This window comes from Mustela erminea, chromosome X (genome assembly GCF_009829155.1).
Source record: "Mustela erminea isolate mMusErm1 chromosome X, mMusErm1.Pri, whole genome shotgun sequence".
NCBI lineage: Eukaryota > Metazoa > Chordata > Mammalia > Carnivora > Mustelidae > Mustela > Mustela erminea.
Genome location: NC_045635.1, coordinates 9,058,961 through 9,076,724, shown reverse-complemented (window position 1 = coordinate 9,076,724; position 17,764 = coordinate 9,058,961). Strand labels below are relative to the sequence as shown.

At 45.5% G+C, this 17,764-nt stretch overlaps 1 protein-coding gene across 5 annotated transcripts in view; it reads right to left on the bottom strand.

Annotated features, from left to right (window-relative positions):
- FRMPD4 (FERM and PDZ domain containing 4) overlaps positions 1-17,764 on the bottom strand; it is an 854,311-nt gene that overhangs the window by 37,012 nt on the left and 799,535 nt on the right. For all 5 annotated transcript variants that reach the window (XM_032329882.1, XM_032329884.1, XM_032329883.1 and 2 more), the window contains 2 exons: positions 8,727-8,772; positions 818-922 (listed from right to left, as the gene is read on the bottom strand). In XM_032329882.1, coding sequence (XP_032185773.1) covers positions 818-922; positions 8,727-8,772 — 151 coding nt within the window. The remainder of the gene's footprint in view (positions 1-817; positions 923-8,726; positions 8,773-17,764) is intronic.

Here is a 17,764-nt window from a genome sequence, read left to right as displayed (position 1 = left end):
ACCGCCCTCGGGGAAGACTTTGTGACCTGTCACGAGCAAGTCATGGATGAGATTTTGTCCTCGTGAGTTCATGTAAACACCGCCACCAGCAACAACATAACCTCGACCACAAACGCTGGTATTTCAGAGGCTCAAAAATGATTAGTGCCTTACATGACTGCTTTCGAAGAACTAAAAACATAAGGCTAGATTTTCTTGGAGAAAAAAATGGAAACTCAGCCTCCAATTGATGTGTGCACTATTCATTTAGAAGATGAATTACATGCCTGGGCAATCGTGATTTCCATCAAGACCTATGGATGAAGATTCGGGCTGTATATCTTTACTTCTGCTGGCATATATGACTCTTTCCCTGCATCTTCACCTCTTTCCCTTTTGATCAGTGAAAAGAAATGGAGACATTTAATTCTGAATAAGGAAAAACTTAGGGGAAGCCTTTCTCAAAATATATAATGGAAGCGTGCTCACTTGGCACAATGGAAAGAAGCATGTGGAAGGTTCAGAGGCCTATTTTACTCAACCTGGGGTGATGCCAGAGATCACAGACAATCAACTCCTCCACAAAGTAGTGAGGTCTCTAACATTGGAAGCGTTCGAAGAAACACGGGACTACATATTCTGGATACTATAGAGGGAACCCATCAGGAGCAACATGGCCATCTCTCAAGCCCTTTGCAATTCTGAGATTTAGCAGCCCCGTGAAATCCAACCACGAATTCTCTATTGAGCATTCCAGAGGGGTGACTGGCTGTGCTGTGGGCAAAGCCCCTATTTCAGCCACTCTCTCTGAGCCGTAAGCAGGCAACGGTCAACTCACCGACACTTGGCCATTGATGATGACCTCCTCGGAGAACCGCACTTTGACCGGATTGGACTTTAATCTTGCCTTTTTGGCAGCACTAATAAATGCTGACTTGGGAGACTAGAAAAAAGAAAACACTGGGTATCATTATTGGGAACATAGAGCAAACCCTGGAGCAGTTGTTTTCTAGCTTTCTCCTCTCGTATATGCAATATTTCTGCTAAAAAGTACATTTGGTACATGTCCAATTCGAGGATGAAACACAAATCATGGAAGCAATCAAAACCCTGTCATGCTCATAAAGTAGGAGCTTTGATTTAGTCAAACAGCGCGCTCTATGTTCTTGCTGAGCACCTTCCCAAGGATCTTTTTATTTTTCTTTTTTTGAGAGGAGAGAGGGAGAAAGAGAGCAGGGGCAGAGGAAGAGGGAGAATCTTAGGCAGGCTGTATGCTCGGCGCAGAGCCCAACACAGGGCTCATTCTCACAACCCTGAGATCACGGCCCGAGCCGAAATCAAGAGTCTGACATTCAACCGACTGAGCCACCCGGCTGCCCCACTCAAGGATCTTTTAAAATAATGCCTGCAAAAGTCACAAACCGTGCTTTGAATATAGAGCTTTGAGCGCAACATGGAGGGTGAAATGTTGGTCAAATGTAATGTTGGGTTCATGTCGAATTGATCACTCATTATTTTAAAGAGGTGGAGAAGATTCACTAATAGTTCTAAGGTGATCGATAGTCCCACTGTTATTCACACAAAGGGTTTAAGGGCGTGTGAACAAGCAAGAGCGCACACACACAAAACACACCCACTTTATGTGCCCCAAACTTGAATTTCAGCCTCTTGCTGGTAATCTGTCATCCAGAGTTCTTGCAGGATGGGGCAGAGACCACTTTGGCTTACAATTGAATGTTGGCTTCATATTCTGTCTCACTGTAAAGGTTCTTCGTAGAGTTGACCCTTCAACAACATAGGATCCACTTACGTGTGGATTTTGGGGGGAAAGTACAGTACAATATCATAAATGCATTTCCCTTTTCAAAATTTATATTTATTTTATTATTTCTTTAAGTAATCTCAACACCCGATGTGGGCTCAAACTCATGATCAACAGTCAGATGCTCTACTGACTGAACCAGCCAGACACACCAACATAGTTTCCTTATGATTTTCTTAATAATATTTTCTTTTCCATAGCTTGCTTTATTCTAGGAATACAGAATATAATACATCGAACATACGAAATACGTGTTTACATTATCGGTAAGGCTTCTGGTCAACCGTAGGCTATCAGCAGTTAAGTTTTGGGGGACTCAAAAGTTACATGCAGGTTTTTGACTGCATGGGAGTTGGTGTTCCCAACACCCACGTTGTTGAAGGGTCAATTGTATTGTCTTTTGTTGGAAAGGAGCTGAGTGACTCAAGTTTTCTTCCTCAGAAACTAAACGTGCAAGAGGGAAACTTGCTCAGAAGTGTACTGTGATCCAGAGCGAACTCCTGCTGCACAGTTCACCCCATCTGAGAATCATCCTTCTTGAAGAATTTTAATGAAGCCTGAGGAGAAGGGAACTCACATTTAGGAGGTGTCCACTATGTTGCAGGCACCATTTGTTTATTTTAAAAAGGACCACATTCTCTACTGAATCTAATAAACAGGAAAATATTTAGTTTGAATCATGAAATTGCTACTTGATAGATTAAAATTGTCAAGCACTGCAAATTGCAAATTGCAAATTGTCCAACCTAATCGTTTTTATGGTATGTGGTCCCAAGAGGTTCAGGCTGTTGTGGAAAGAATCCTAGTAATTGACTCGAGAACAAACATAGAGGCTCGACTTTCTGTGCCCTGTATTAATCTCAGGGCACAAAAGCCAATTAGGGGGTCCCAAACTTTGAATTTTGAGTAAAAATGAAAAAGGTTCCCATCTTTGTCAAATGCAAGTGTACTTGAGATCAATTAAAATGATATGATAAAATAGAGAAATGAAATGACAAATCCATACAATGGAGTATTAGTCAGCCATAAAATGGAATGATGTTCTGGTTTGTGCTACAACATGGATAAACCTCAGGAACATTATGTTGAGTGAAATAAACCAGACACAAAAGGCCATGTATTGTAGCACTGGACTCCATTTCCATGAACTGTCTGGAACAGGCAACTCGATATAGACGGAAGGTAGAATAGTGGTTACCCCGGGCAGGTGAGGACAATGGGGAGTGACTAACATCTGCGGGGCTGGATTTCCTTTTGGGGTCATGAAAAGGTTCTGGAACAAGACAGCAGCAACTGTTGAACAAGATGGTGGACATACTTAATGTCCCCGATTTGAATGCTTTAAAATAGTGAAAATGGTAGATTTATGTTACGTGCATCTTCCTGTAAAAAGATAAAATCGCTGTTGGCACTGTGTGTGCCTGTTCCAGGGAGGAGTTTTGCTTGAATACTGGACACAATCCTGTTACCTTAAGTTTCCCTCCACACCCATCCCACCCGCTGCGCTCATCCGTGTCTTAGGGGACAGCGTGGATGAATGGATGGTTTGGCCGCTGGAGCTTTAATTTCCCTGTTTATGCAAGATGTTTGCAGAGAAGGCTGACCTCTTGGAACACAACATAAGAAAACAGAACCAAGAACTCAAAGCTCTAAAGAACAACATGTTGACATGTTCAATATGACTTTTAAAAGCCCCACTCCAGGGGAGCCTGGACGGCTCAGTCTGTGGGGCTTGTGCTTCTTGATCTCCAGGTTGGGAGTTCGGAGCCCCATGTTGAGTGTAGAGGTTACTAAAAAAAAAAAAAAAAAAAAAAAAAAAAAAAGTCCTACTATAGAGCTTAAGGGATGGGATGGTGGTGTTCTCCTCGGATCGCTGTAATTATAGGCTGAGTTTGGTAATGATTAACGAACAAATCGTACAGTAGTGAGTTCTTTTGCTTTCGATATGCCACTTTTTAGCTGAAGGGAAAACATTATTTTCTCTTAATGATTTTAGGCAGGCGATACTTACACTGGCACAATGGGTTTCACACAAAGGGAGTGGGCTGTCAGAAAGCTACCGAGAACAGAAGCTACTAATTAGATAAGGGGCTCAAGCTTTGAAGCCCCCCCCCCCACCAACCACTGCCGCCTCGGGCTCTAGCATCCTTTATTCATGAAGGCTCTCATGTGTGCTCAACATGCCAGATACAGAGGTTGATTCCCCTGTGCATCTGAATCTTTTAATATAGCACTTTGCCACGTTTTCCTGAAACGATCTATGTCACTCATTGCCTCAATAAAAAAAGCACTTCACAGGGGTGCCTGGGTGGCTCAGTGGGTTAAGCCTCTGCCTTCAGCTTAGGTCATGATATCGGGATCCTGGGATCGAGACCCGTGTCGTGGCGGGGGGGGGGGGTCCCTGCTCAGCAGGGAGCCTGCTTTCCCCTCTCTCTGCCTGCCTCTCTGCCACTTGTGATCTCTGTCAAATAAATAAATAAAATCTTTAAAAAAAAAGCACTTCACAAGGACACTTGGGTGGCTCAGTCTGCTCAGCATCTGCTTTCGGCTCAGGTCATGATCCCAGGGTCCTGGGATTGAGCCCCACATCCAGCTCCCTACTCAGTGGGGAGTCTGCTTCTCCCTTTACCCTCTTACCTCCTCCCCAGATTTATCTGCCCTGCCCTAACCACAAACCTGATGAACGAGGAGAACCAGCCAGGAACTAGATAGCTAAGGAGTTAAGTAAATACTATTCTATGTGTATTTTGAAGCCAACGGACTTGGGATAAAAGGCCGAGAGAATTCAGGCCAGGGCATTTTTCTTATTCCAGATTTGCGACTATTTTATGTAATTGACATATGTTTCAAAAATTACTTTTGGGTAATAAAAACATAAGCTCCTCAAGTCTGAAGGTTACCGAATTAGAGTCAACAAAATAATGGCTTATTCCACTGGCTGGAGTTACGTGTGGCATGCGGGGTACGTAATCCCATCACGACTGCGGTTTTCACTCTGATCTTCTTTTGCGCCTCAAAAAACATACAATGTACACCCCTCAGAACACGATGAGTTAATTCTGAGCAACCCGCAGGCCCGTAGGTGCTGATCACAAGCACTTCCTATCCTGTAGTGGAAATGACGAGTGATTACCATTTAAAATAATCAGATTCCCCTGCTGTTAATTAATTTAAGATTAGAAGGGCTCTAATCAACGTCTTTCCAAATCTGCTGTTGCTTTTGCTGGGCTTTTAGAGGCTCAGAAGTCACTAGAACATCATTTGGAAAAAAAAATTACCTAAATAAGATAAAATTTCTGAGGGTAAAGCATAAGGTCTTAAATTTACAACTCCTATATGTCTACAGTACTCTGTACGTGGAAGGTAGGCATGGAGTAAGTATGTGGTGAAGTCTGAGTTAGCCCACAGTTATCACCGGGTCACTTAGCGTGGAGTTTCCCCAGAGCAGCGCCTAAGACAAGGACTGACAAGCAGGAAGCTGAATGGGAGGCGCTCCCAGGAAACACGCATGGATGACCAGGAGGAAGGAAGAGTGACCCAATGAAGCATCCCACAAGCCCGAAACTGGGCTGGCATGACACACGGCAGGAGGATCTCGTCTGGATTCTGGGACCATCTAACACATGGAGGCTCCCATAAGGAGATAGGTAGCCTCTCCCAGGTGTGTGGAACATAGTAGAAGTTGGGCAGGAAGGAGAAGCAGGAAAGCAGGTCCTCAGCTCTCGGGTCCAGAAAAAAGCCGAGTGAATGAAAATCATGATAGCGCCAGCCTACAGAATGGACAGTAACTTATCCCAAGTGCCACGGAGCCAGCACTGTGTAATGGGAGGGAATCGAAGAATTTCAACAGTCTGTTTCTCAAGCCCCATGAGACTAGGAAGTTCTGGAAGTTCTAGATTTGGGAATGTGGGAGGTAAAGTCAAAGGAAAGGAGGAAGGAGCTAGCAAGAAAGCCTTGGAATAAAACACAGTCAGAGTACAAGGAAAGAAGATGGTGCAAAAGATGGAATAAAATCCACAAGAGACCCAGAAATTTCTTCTTTAGAATGTCATCATAATGGAAGGGGGGAACTTCTCACTAGATATAGATAAAGACTTCTACGCAAAGGTGTTGTGTGCAGAATTAAAAGGGAAGACCACTGAGATCAGTATGAGAGGCTTAATAAGAGGGTGTTGGCTAAGTAAATCTTGATTCAATGTAATGCTTTCCAGCCATGCATACGATGCTGATAAAGAATTCTCGATGGTATGAAACCATGTTTATGACAGACTAAGTGAAAGGAGCAGAATAAACTCAATGTCCAAGATCTCCACTAGTGACAAAGCATCTATCACATGACTGGAAGGAACCAGGCCGATTGTTTACACTGCTTGTCTCTGAGGAAAAGATGGGCTGACGTATATTTTTTTGCTCTCGTGTGTGTTGCCTTCTATACTTCCACAATTTTTCTCTAAGAAATAAAGGAAACATGGCAGAAGGGGAGAGCCATCTATAACACTTCAAAAACAAGGCAGCAGCCTGTGAAGAACGACTTCTCAAAAGCCTCAGGAATCAATGAATACTGTTATGCTGAAAAAAATAAATTAATTAAAAAAAAAGCCTCAGGTATTTCCACAGCAGGGCTCACTGTGGGGGAGCCCCGGGACCATGTGGAGTGACGTAAGAAGGGGCGAACACTGGTTCTCTGTCTTGACGGGGCCTTACTAGGCAGAAGAAATACAACATAACAAATGCTGGCCGGCAGGTTACAGAATAAATTAAAATGCTAATTTTTACTATGTGCAATAAAAGCAGAATTTATACATGTTCTTTCAGCCTGGGGGCCCATCTGTTTCAGGATGCCGATCCTGGCTGCCGAGAGAAATGGTCAGCAAGAAGGGTTTGGCTAGGCCGAGGAAGTATCGGGGTAGGATATGTGGTGGGCTTTTCAGGAAGGAGGACTAATCCAGGGAAGTCAAAGACGAGGATGCCACCCAGTGATCGAGCAGGGAGAGAGTGCTACGAGGCGCAGAGGTGCAGCTATTGGCCAGAAGAACACACAACACTCGCTCCTGAATGTTGTGGTCAAATGTTGACTTTCATTATAGCGCAAGAGCAACAGCCACCTGAACTCCTGGAAAGTTCCAGATGATCTATTATAGGAAGTTCCATGAATCACTGGTAATAATGAGGATTCATATGAATAACCAGTCACGCGCACTCGAAACCAGCAAGCAAAGCCACAAGACGCAACCCTTAACTTAAATGCCAAAGTCCTTGTTCTTTCTCCAAGTCTACTGCATGGGGTAAAACATTACCTCACATTGCAAAAATAACCTGGTTTGGAATACAATGGTTCTGATCTCGCATGTCTAAGAGGTTACAAAGTGGGAAGAGGGAAGCCAGGAGACGCAAGGTGAACTTGAAGTTTCATTAGGAATTTGTAGTGGGCCAACCACTTGGTTTTTGTAGGCATTTCTGTTGGCTTCACTCAACCTATTTGTTCCCTGCAAAGAATGAGGAAACATGGATAGATTTGAAGCGAGTGTGAATGACACTCTGGTTAACAGAAACCATGTAGCTGTTCTTTCTCTGGAAGGAAGCACGGAATTATGAGACAGCAGAGCAGGGAAGCCCTTGGACGTGAGTCAGTGTGAGAAGCGAGACAGATTTGGAAGTCCGAGCAGGTGCGGGACTGACCTGTTCTATTGCCGAGAACTGGATCTCAAATCTCAGTTCTCTTACGTCCCATTGTCTCCTTGGTTTTCAAATCCAGACATGCATGTGCAGTTGTGGCACACACAGGGACCACGAGCAACAGTCCATAGTAAACTAAGTTTTTATTGTAAGTAGCAATGTCCTGGATGGCACAGTTTGTTGTCTTGCTTAGTTCTATTTGTCATCGTATCACAATCTGGAACACTTTTTTTTCCCTGCCTGAAATGCTGAGGCCACAGTGCTTCCAAGGAGGATGCTGGGACACGGGAAAGGAAGAGTTTGGTCAGGAGACGGAGAATGACCCTTAGCAGAGCCTCCAACTCCACGGGGAAGGAAGTAGAAGTTTAAACAGTTGCGAATCTCTGCCAATCCCTGTGAAGGCCATGCAAGGTACTGATGGTAAACCTTTGTGGGAAAATCTGAAGGACTTTGCCTTGGTATTTTTGAGCTCAGCTCCCAATGTACGGACTTCACAAGCGACAGCAAATCTATAGAAATGGGCAACCAGTCGTTGCCTGGGATTGAGGGTGCGAAGGGGGTATTCACTGTAAATGGGAACGAGGGATCTCAATGGGCTGAAGGAAGTGTTCTGGAACCGGACTGTAGTGATGGCTGCATCCCTCAGTAAATTTTATACAGAGCATTGACTTGTATGCTTGAAATGGGTGGATTTTAGGATATACAAATTATACTGTGATAGAGTTGTTTTAAAAAAAAAATCATGGCAACCCAAGGCAGTACTCCCATCCTCCTGACCAAGGCTGCTGAAATCAAATTCTGACAGCCGCGTTTCCTCTAATAGCCACCTTTAAGTGTGTGTGTGTGGGGGGGGGGCCTCCCTGAAATATCTACCAAAATAATTAGAAAGGAATATGGAAAAGAATTATGCTAGAACACCCTACAATTAAACATTCCATTCCATTTGCGATTCTCAAGCAAGAAACAATAAGAAAGTCTTGAGTCTTGTGTGATTTCCAGATGTGAGTGCCATTGACTGAGAGCTGGTTTTCCAGATATATAGAAAAGGCGTTACTTTCCTTTCTTGCTGCGAATGGTTTTGCTACCATGGTGCATAAAACACAAATAATGAAGATTTCTGAACTCATATTGTGAGTGCATGCTGTTTTTCTCTGCTGTTAATTCATTGTCACGGTTTCCCCGGACTGGGAGGAGGGGAGACTGGAATCCTGGGATCTTACAGCGGCACTTTTACTCACAGGACACTTACAGGGTAAGGCTGAATGACAGTGAGGAGTATCGATTCTTTGCAGCTTCTGAAAGAGAAGAAAAACAAACATATTTATGAAATGCGCAGAGGCCAGGCTCTCCATGACAGCGTTCTTTTGAAATGCGACGTGTGATGTGTTGGCGAACATTTCTGGGGCTCTCAGGCGCAGTAAATCAAAAAGCTCAAAAATGGGCTTTCAGGCCTCAGAGAAAACCAAAATCAAGTGTTCACCCAGTGTAACAAACAGCCTGATTGAAAGCTTCCCATGCGGTGTATGTTGGGCGCTATCATCTGTGATGCCAAACAGCAGGGCTTTGAAATAACCCTCGCCCAGGGAAGGACTGTTGCAGAAGCCTGGTCTCCGTCAGTCCCTGTGCTTCCCGCTACCCTCCACATTCATTCTCCCCCTTTGATTTTAATTTTCTAGAAAGGGAATCGATTTCTTAAAAATTCGTAACATCGTTATCTGCTCAGGGTCAGCAGCACAAAAGCGAAGTGTCAGTGTGGGTTTCTTGTGTGCAAACAGCACCCCGCAAACATCACTTCCCCATGCCGGGAGGCCCCCTGGGTCCACGGTGGCAATGCCCAGGATGTCGGGGTCCGAGCTATTTCAGACAGGTGCCGGCTGGGAAACTGTGTTCCTGATAGGGGATGCCTTGTAGCGGAAAGCAGAACAAGGCAATATCATGGTTTATTTAATTTCCCTCAAATAACCCAATCCTGATAAATAACTCAGCTCCTCAGGGAAAATCATGCTGTGGGTGTAACAGTTTTCCTTCCTTCCCTTTTCATCCGGAGTACGAGGAAGGTCTGTTGCCACTTTGTGGAGGAGATGCGGACTTCCTACTACTTCAGGGTTTAATGAACACCTGCTTTTGTGATTTACTGTCCACGTGAATAAAGTAAAGGGAATCCGTGGCAAGGCTGTTCCCTGGAAGAAGCCACGGCAGATGGTATTTCCAGCAATCTTTGCGCTGTGGTGGGCACCCTCCCCCCCAAGCTAGTTCCGGCCACTGGCCACGGCAGCGCTGGGTGGGGGCTGGGGGGTGGGGAGTGCAGTGGGGGAGGAGAGCAAGAAACAGCAGAGAAGGGAGGGATAGAAGTCAAGAAACTCGAAGAAGTATCAGGACATTTCAGATGACGGTAAAGCTGGAGGACCGGCTGCCCCGCCCGTGGGCTCCCACGAGTTCCCAGTTGCCAAGGGTGGGTGGAAAGCTCCAGCACCAAGTGTGGCAGCCAGAATCGCCATTAGATGGGGAAACAGAGCCACGGCACGCCCACAGCAGAGTGCCGCAGATACAGGGAGTGGTTGCGCGTCGCGGCTGGCTGTGTGGACAGGGGCAGCCCTTCCGCCAGGCCTTGTGGCATCACTAGGCAAACCTCAGTGTCACATGCACTATGACCTCAGCCTTATCACTCTGGTTTAGGTCCCAAAGACATGCTGCCGCTGGACTTTAAGGGCTGGGGGAGTTGGGGATGTTGCCAGGGTGGGGGGGTGAAAGGCTAGAGAGCAGTTAGGGCTCCAGCCACAGGAGAGTGGCCATGGACGTGCGTGGATGGCCAGCACCCAAGGACGGGGCGAGAAGAGGCAGGAGCTTAGCTGCGCTTGGTAACTCCGGCGATGGCGCAGGGCAAGAAACTGGACCCGGTGTGCAACAGAATACCGTGAGCAAAAGTGCAAAACACACGCACACACTAAAGGACACACTAAACGCGTTCAAAGGGATCTCTGTCGGGCGAGAGAGAGAGGGCAGGCGTGAATATAAATAAGCAACATCAGAGGAGAGGGGCCTTCCGTGGGTCTCTGATGATGCTTTCTAGCCTGAACGGATGAGTTTGATGAAGTTCACTGTCTGCACGTATGGTTTCATAAAGAACTTGCAATTTGGAAGAGGATGAAGAAATGTGGGGTAGACGTACATTAGCGAACTCGCGAACTGCTGAAGGGGAGGTGGCTCATGGGGCTTTTTGAAGTAATCCCTCATTTGCTCACAGACAGCGGAGGACCCGCTGCCCAGCTCTTTTGGGGCCATCCCAAGGCAGGGGACCTAACCCCATCGCCCAGCCCCCACTGTCTTCATACAGGTGTCTGCGTGAGAGGAACACTCAGAAGGCAACACAAGTATTGCTTCTCAGCTCTCCCTCGAGTTCCTCTTGTTCGAAGGGACCAAGGAACGCCCAGCAGATGAGAGAAAGGATCCAGTTGACCGAAGCCTTTGTGCACACGGCCACCGAGGTAGTGGGCGTGCCCTGCCCAAGGTCCGCGCCCCAGGGCCCTGGGGAGCCGTCGCTGGGCCCAGGGATCTGTGCTCGGGGCACAGCTGATTGGACCCAGAGGTTGGAGAGAGCCAATCAGATTTCCTCTCCGCAGGATCGGAACTAAGACACCCAAGACTCCCAACAGGGAGCTGGGGGTCAGTAATGGCTGAGCAAGAGGGGAGGTGGCAGGGGCGAGTCCTCCCCTGTGCAGTTCTGGCGCCCACTGTCTTATTAGAAAGAAAACAATTGATAGGAAAATCTCAATCGAAATATTATCAGCTCTGTGAACGGCCTTTCATTTCCGTGTTCTTTCATCTACAAGTACTTAATTATCCCCCGTCAGATGTGAAGAATGAACTCCATAGCGCTTTGGGTCCCGTAGGGTTTCTCACTCAGTCCTGTCAGGGGTGAAACGGCAGCAGGCGCAACCACAAGGGCGCCCTCTGGGCTCATGAGTTACAGGAGGCCACGGAGCCACCCGAGGCCTTGGGTCAAAAGACATCGCTCACCTTTGCGCACCAAAGCAGGGTGCCACAGACCTTTGAAGGAGGTACTGAAAGCCAGGGTTTAGGGCCTTTAACATTGTATGCACCTGGGAGCCGGGCTCATTACTTAATTAAAAGCAACAACAAAAGGCAACCGGGAGAGTTTGGTTGAAGCAACATAACCCCTAAGAATAGAGATGTTTTCAAAATCCCTACCCTTCCACTGAGGCAGGCCTACGGGATGCAATTCCTGGGGCCAGTATGTGGAAGACACAGTAGAAATGGAGCCCTGGGGTCACTGAATAAAGGCGTCTGGCACATCTGAGCCTCTATAGGGGTGACAGTACCTGGACAGGGGCAGAGGTGCAAGGACAGAGCCAGCCTCTGGGTTCTCTCTGACTCCAGGTGCTGCGGTTGGAGCTACACAACAGAGAAGTCTTCCAGGAATCCACAAACATGTCCACAAGGGAGTCAACCTTTTTTTTTTTTTTTTTTAAAGGTCCTATTTATTTATCTGAGAGAGACCGTGAGCATGAGCAGGGGGAGGGGCAGAGGGAGAGGCAGACTCCCCACTGAGCAGGGAGCCTGACATGGGGCTCTATCCCGGGACCCGGAGTTCATCACCTGAGCCGAAGGCAGCTGCTTAACTGACTGAGCCCAAAAGTGAATGTGCATTATCCTCTGTAGATAAGAGGACACCGATGCCAGATGACATTGGTGCCAATCAAGTGAAGCTTTTCACTTCACTGTCCTGGTCCCATTTCCATACGGAAGGAGCCAAAGCTAGAGAAGAAGTTTAAGGAATGCCCCTTAGCCCACTGCAGGCATCCCAGGTGCAAAACAGGGGCAGGGAAGGCATTTGTGGAGCTGGGAGTTTCGATTCTTACGTGACAATCGAATGTTTCAACTACCGATTACAAGCTGTTGTGATTACGAGTGTACAAGACACTGGAGAATTTCCTTAAACCTGCTTGAGATACGGATGGGGCCTGCCTGAGGCTTTGAGGAGGGCTAAGGAAGAGCGGGCTCTGGTGAGCTGTCATGAATGGGCAGTGGGGAGGAAGAACCACAGTTGCTGGAAGATTCCACCCTGAGACCCGTTGGCTACACTCCTCTCCAACTTCTCCTTCCTCCAACTGACTTGAGTAGATAGTGTTCTTTGAGTCCAAACAATCCTTGACTGAGGGCTCAGAGCTCTAAGGAAAAAACAATACAAAGGAAAACACAACAGTGAGGGACAAGAGGCGCTGGGGCAGGCAGGAGGCGGGATGGGCACACAAGGCTGTAGGAAAAATGCTAATTTCCTCCAGAGCGATGCCCAGTGGTCCCATATTCATTTGTTTACTTCTGGAAAGGGAAGCAGATATTCCCAGCTCTGGTGCAGTCTGTTAGGAGCAGACAAATGCCTGGAGATGCAACTCGTTAAGCATCTCAGACGCTAAGCAAATAACCACAGAAATGGGATTAGCTCTGTATCGCTGCTGTGATAAATAAACACGAACTTAGTGGCTTAAAACAACACAAATTCATTACCTTATAAAGAATGGAGGCCCAAAGTCTGAAATGGGCCTCACTGGGCTAAAGTCAAGGTGTCAGCTGGGCTGCACTCATTCTGGGAAACTTCCTAGCTTCTAGAGCCTTCCTGTATTCCTTGACTCATGGGCCCTTCTTCCATCTTCAAACCCAGCTGCATAGCACCTTCCAGTTTCTCTCTGACTCTCTTGCCTTCTTTCAGTTATAAAGACCCTTCTGATAACATTGGGTCCACCGGGATAATCCAGGACAATCCCCCCATTCTTAATGGAATCACAGGTACAGTCACAGGCTCTAGGGATTAGGTTGTGCACATCTTTGGTGGCTGGCTGGGTGGCTCATTTGGTTAAGCATCTGCCTTTGGCTCAGGTCAGGATCTCAGGGTCCTGGGATCAAGCCCTGAATCAGGCTCCCTGCACAATGGGAAGTCTGCTTCTCCCTCACCCCTACTTCCCCGCTCCCATTTGCTCACTCTTGCTTTCTCAAATAAATAAATAAAATCTTCAAAAACAATTTTTTTTTTCTCAAGAGACTGTCATCAAAGTGTTGCCCAGGGCTGAGGTCTCATCCGAAATCTCAATTGGGAAGGACCCACTTCCAAGCACACTTCTGTGGTTTGGGGCAGGATTAAATTCTTTTTTGAGATATTGGACCAAGGGTCTCTGTTTCTTGCTTGCAGTCAGCTAGAGGTCACCCTTCGTTCCTTGCGACATGGTAACTTGATTCAGCAAAACCAACAAAGGAGAGTTTGCTGGCAAGATGGAAGTTACAATGTTGTATAATATAATCACAGAAGTGACATCCCATCACCTTTGCCATATTCTATTGGTGAGAAGCACATCAAAGACCCCACCCATACTAAAAGAGAGTGGAATGCACAAAACTATGCATATCCAGAAGCGAAGATTATTGGGCCCATGTTGGATTCTGTCTGCCACACTAACAGAAAGATTCATAACCAAGTAACTGTAAGTATCCAAAAGTGGCCTCTGCCCATGAATTCACCTCACATGAGATTTTTTTTTTTCATGGTAAGAAATATCAACAAAAAACATTGTTCGGTATACTCCGTTAATTTAAAAAATGGGAAACATTTTTCAAAATATGTCTATTACATTGACGGCATTTAAAGTTTTTGTGCCTGGAGTGCCTGGGTAGCTCGTTGGTTAAGCATCTGTGTTCAGCTCAGGTCATGATCCCTGAGTCCTGGGATCAAGTCCTGCATTGGGCTCCCCGCACAGCGGGAGCCTACTTCTGCCCCTCCCTCTACCCACCCACCTGTGCTCTTCCTCACTCTCTTGCAAATAAATAAAATCTTAAGAAGTTTTTGTGCTTGAAGTAACTCTCTGTAAAGTGCCTGAAACACAACCTCGCTTGGTTTTAACTTTACCGATTAATGAAAGATGAAGTTATTTAAATTGAAATAAAATATTACAGTATGTTATTTGTCATCCAGGCTGGAAATGTGCTTTTCTCCTGTTTTTCTCACCGATAATTATTTCATTAAAACCTGCCAGACAATTAACTTCATAATGTTTTAGATCTTTTAGAATTCCTAACCCCAAGATCCTGGCTGGCAGTTGGGGAAATCTAAGCCATTTTAAAGTCGCTTCAGCAGAAAGATTAGACTGGAGAGTGGAAGATGTTACATTTCAGTAAAGCAGATAACTTCCTTTTACGGAGGTCTGAAACAGCTGGGAATGTTAAAAAATACAGTTAGGGGCATGTGTAGAGAAGTATTATTTCATAATAAATTCCAAGTGAATCTTCTACTTTTAAAGAATAGCTTCAAAGGGCAGTACCAATAGTTTTGAAATAGTTGAGTTTGTTAAAAACATCATTTAAATCCCTGAATCACAGCGCTGACCTGTGGTGGAAAATAGAGTCTGCCCTCTCTAAACTGCTCTTACCAAATTTGCCTTTGATTCTTCCACAAAAGCATCTTATCCCTTTTTGATGGGATCCCTTGAAACCCGTCTGGGACATCTGGCATCAGTGGTCGCAGGTCACGCTTTGGCAACACATCCCATTTGTAAATTTCACTGGCTGAGATTTCTGCTGCAGCAAGCAAAGTGACCTGAGGGACAGCTAGGATTCTAATGAGGCTTTCAGCGTTAAAATCTTTTCCAACAATGCAGCTAAAGCTGATGTGGTCTTTTTTTTAAAGAGCAGCATAGCTTGGCACCTTTCCTCAACTGCCTTTCTCATTTCATATTTACACGAATTTAGTGTCGCCATATGTAGTAATGTTGGCATGCCCTATTGTATATTTCCTTCTGCACCAAAGAAATATATCCCTTGATCAACTCAGAAATTAAGACTGATGTAACAGAGCTCTGAAGAACACTGAGATTTCCTCAGAGATGGGGAAAATGAAACACAACCAAGCCCAAATAACTAAAATATATAGCAAGATACCTTATGTCAAAATTCAAGAGTCCTGCAAAAAAAAAAAAAAAAGTCCAAACAAGTTAACTAACTATAAAGTTTTAGACTTCAAAAATGAAGTAAAGAATCAATCCATGAGGGCTGACAGTTTAGGCTATGGGAAGGCAAAATAAAGAGGAAATTTAAGGCTACATATGAAATGATTTGGTAAACTGTAACATGACATTTTAACATGATGCGAGGGACGGATGTGCAGTATTTTTAATTGAAAGGAAAGGTGCTGAGGCACAGAGAAAGGGCACTGGAACTCTCACTTCTAAGGTAAATGCACACACACATCAGATTCTTTCTTCTTGCACTTCAGCGTTCTTTGGCGAGATTAGCAAAACACTTTTTTCTGCAAGCTCATGTGTGCACCTCAGCCCTTAAACTCTCTGCTGGTGGACAGCCGCTGATGAAGGAAATCAGAAATGATTACAACAGCATTTCTCCAGCGACTCTTCACTCAGAAGAGCCTTTCTGCAATCCTAGGATGTTGGTATCCCAGTGGCTTCCTTTCTATTTCTTCTTTCTATCTGAACCCGGAGATGTGAAAAGAACATTAAGATTTTTATGATCTGAGAACCAGCCATAACATGGTCCACCTAGTCAATTGCTGGCAAAGCTGAAGGAAATAATGCTGCCCTTCACTTTTAGAAAAGTTGCCATAGGACTACTTAGATTGGCAGTTTAATGCTTCATCTAGTTGACCTTTCCAATACTCTGGAGAGAGACACTAATTATCCATTGTATCGATTCCTAACATGTACTGAAGCTGGAAGAGAATGGAAACTGCTAGCAAATGACTAAGCATTCAAGCCAGATCAACACATTAAGGCTAAGTGTGATCTGTCACAGACATTAGGAAACATTAACGCTCTACGCATTGTTGCTGAACCGTGTCTTTATTTCGATAACTGCAAAGAAAGGGATTATTTGTCATTTCTCAGTTATGGTCAGGGGATGCTGGCAAAGAAAATGTACATAATGAAGCCACCATAGTCATCAGGGCAACAAAGATAGAAGAGAAGGATCAAAGAATTCACTTGTCCGGGAGCACCGGCTTGGCTGCTACTAATTCCACAGTGTGTCTCCCAGGACCATTTTACCCTTGACATAGGGGTTATACTATTGAGCAAAAAGACCCCACCAGGTTGGTGGCCAATGGGGAAAATGAAGAGAATTTAAGACAAGATCCTTTTTAAGCAGTAGGTTAAAGACTGAAAAACCGGATGATTGAACTGTTCTTTCCCATCTGAGCTACAGAGGCCCCAGAGATGGACCTCAATGAACCGCAGCTTTTGGTGTCTAGACCTTATGTAGTCTCCTCCCCTTGAATCTGGGCTACTTCTGTGACTTACTTTTGACCAACAGAAATAGAGTGGAAGGGACACTGCATGAATCCCAGGCCTTGGTTAGAAGAATTGGAGGAAGCCTTGCAGAGACCCATTCTGTGGCTATCTTAGAACGCTCACGGAGAAGCCAGCCACCAGGTGAGAAGGCCAACAACCCTGAGACCACCGTGTTGTGAGAAGGCTGGTCATGCGGAGTAGCATCGTGGAGAGAGGGGGACCTGCTTGGCCAGCGCACCTGTTTCAGCTGCCCAGGTCCAGGCAACAATGCAGGAATGAAGGGGCCGCCTGGGATGTCCAGCCCAAACAAGCCTGTATGTGGTTACAGCTCTGGTTGGACAAATGAAAGATACCAGCTAGAATTCTGTGGATGAGTCCAGAACAGAGTCATGACAGACAAGGAATTATTTTATTATTTTATTAAGCCCTTAATTAAGTCCTTAAATTTGTTATGCAGCAATAGAAAACTGGACTGTCATCTGTCCATAAAGACTTTGAAAGCTATGTGTTTAGGGGCACCTGGGTGGCTCAGCCTGTTAGGTGCCTGACTCTCGGTTTCAGCTCAGGTCATGACCTCAGGGGTTGTGAGACGGAGCCCCACATTGGCCTCTGCACTCAGTACGGAGTCAGCTTGAGATTCTCTCCCTCTGCCCCCTCCCACCCCCCCCTTCTCACGCATGCACTTTCTCACTCACACAAAATAAATAAATAAATAAAAATCTTAAAAAAAGAAGAAAACCGATGTTTTTAAAAGGCAGTCATCAAAGGGGTCAAATGATCTCGAAACAGAACATACCTCCCTTCTCAAAGAAAAGACAGTGTCCAATTTAATGGCTCCCCAAAATACCGTGACACAGACTCACATTTAAATACAAAATGTCAGTCCTGTACACTGAGGTGGAAATGGCGACAAGGATGCTCTAAATGCTGGAAGTGAGTAGAACACAAGTACAACAATTACACACTTTGGAGACCGGGGTGG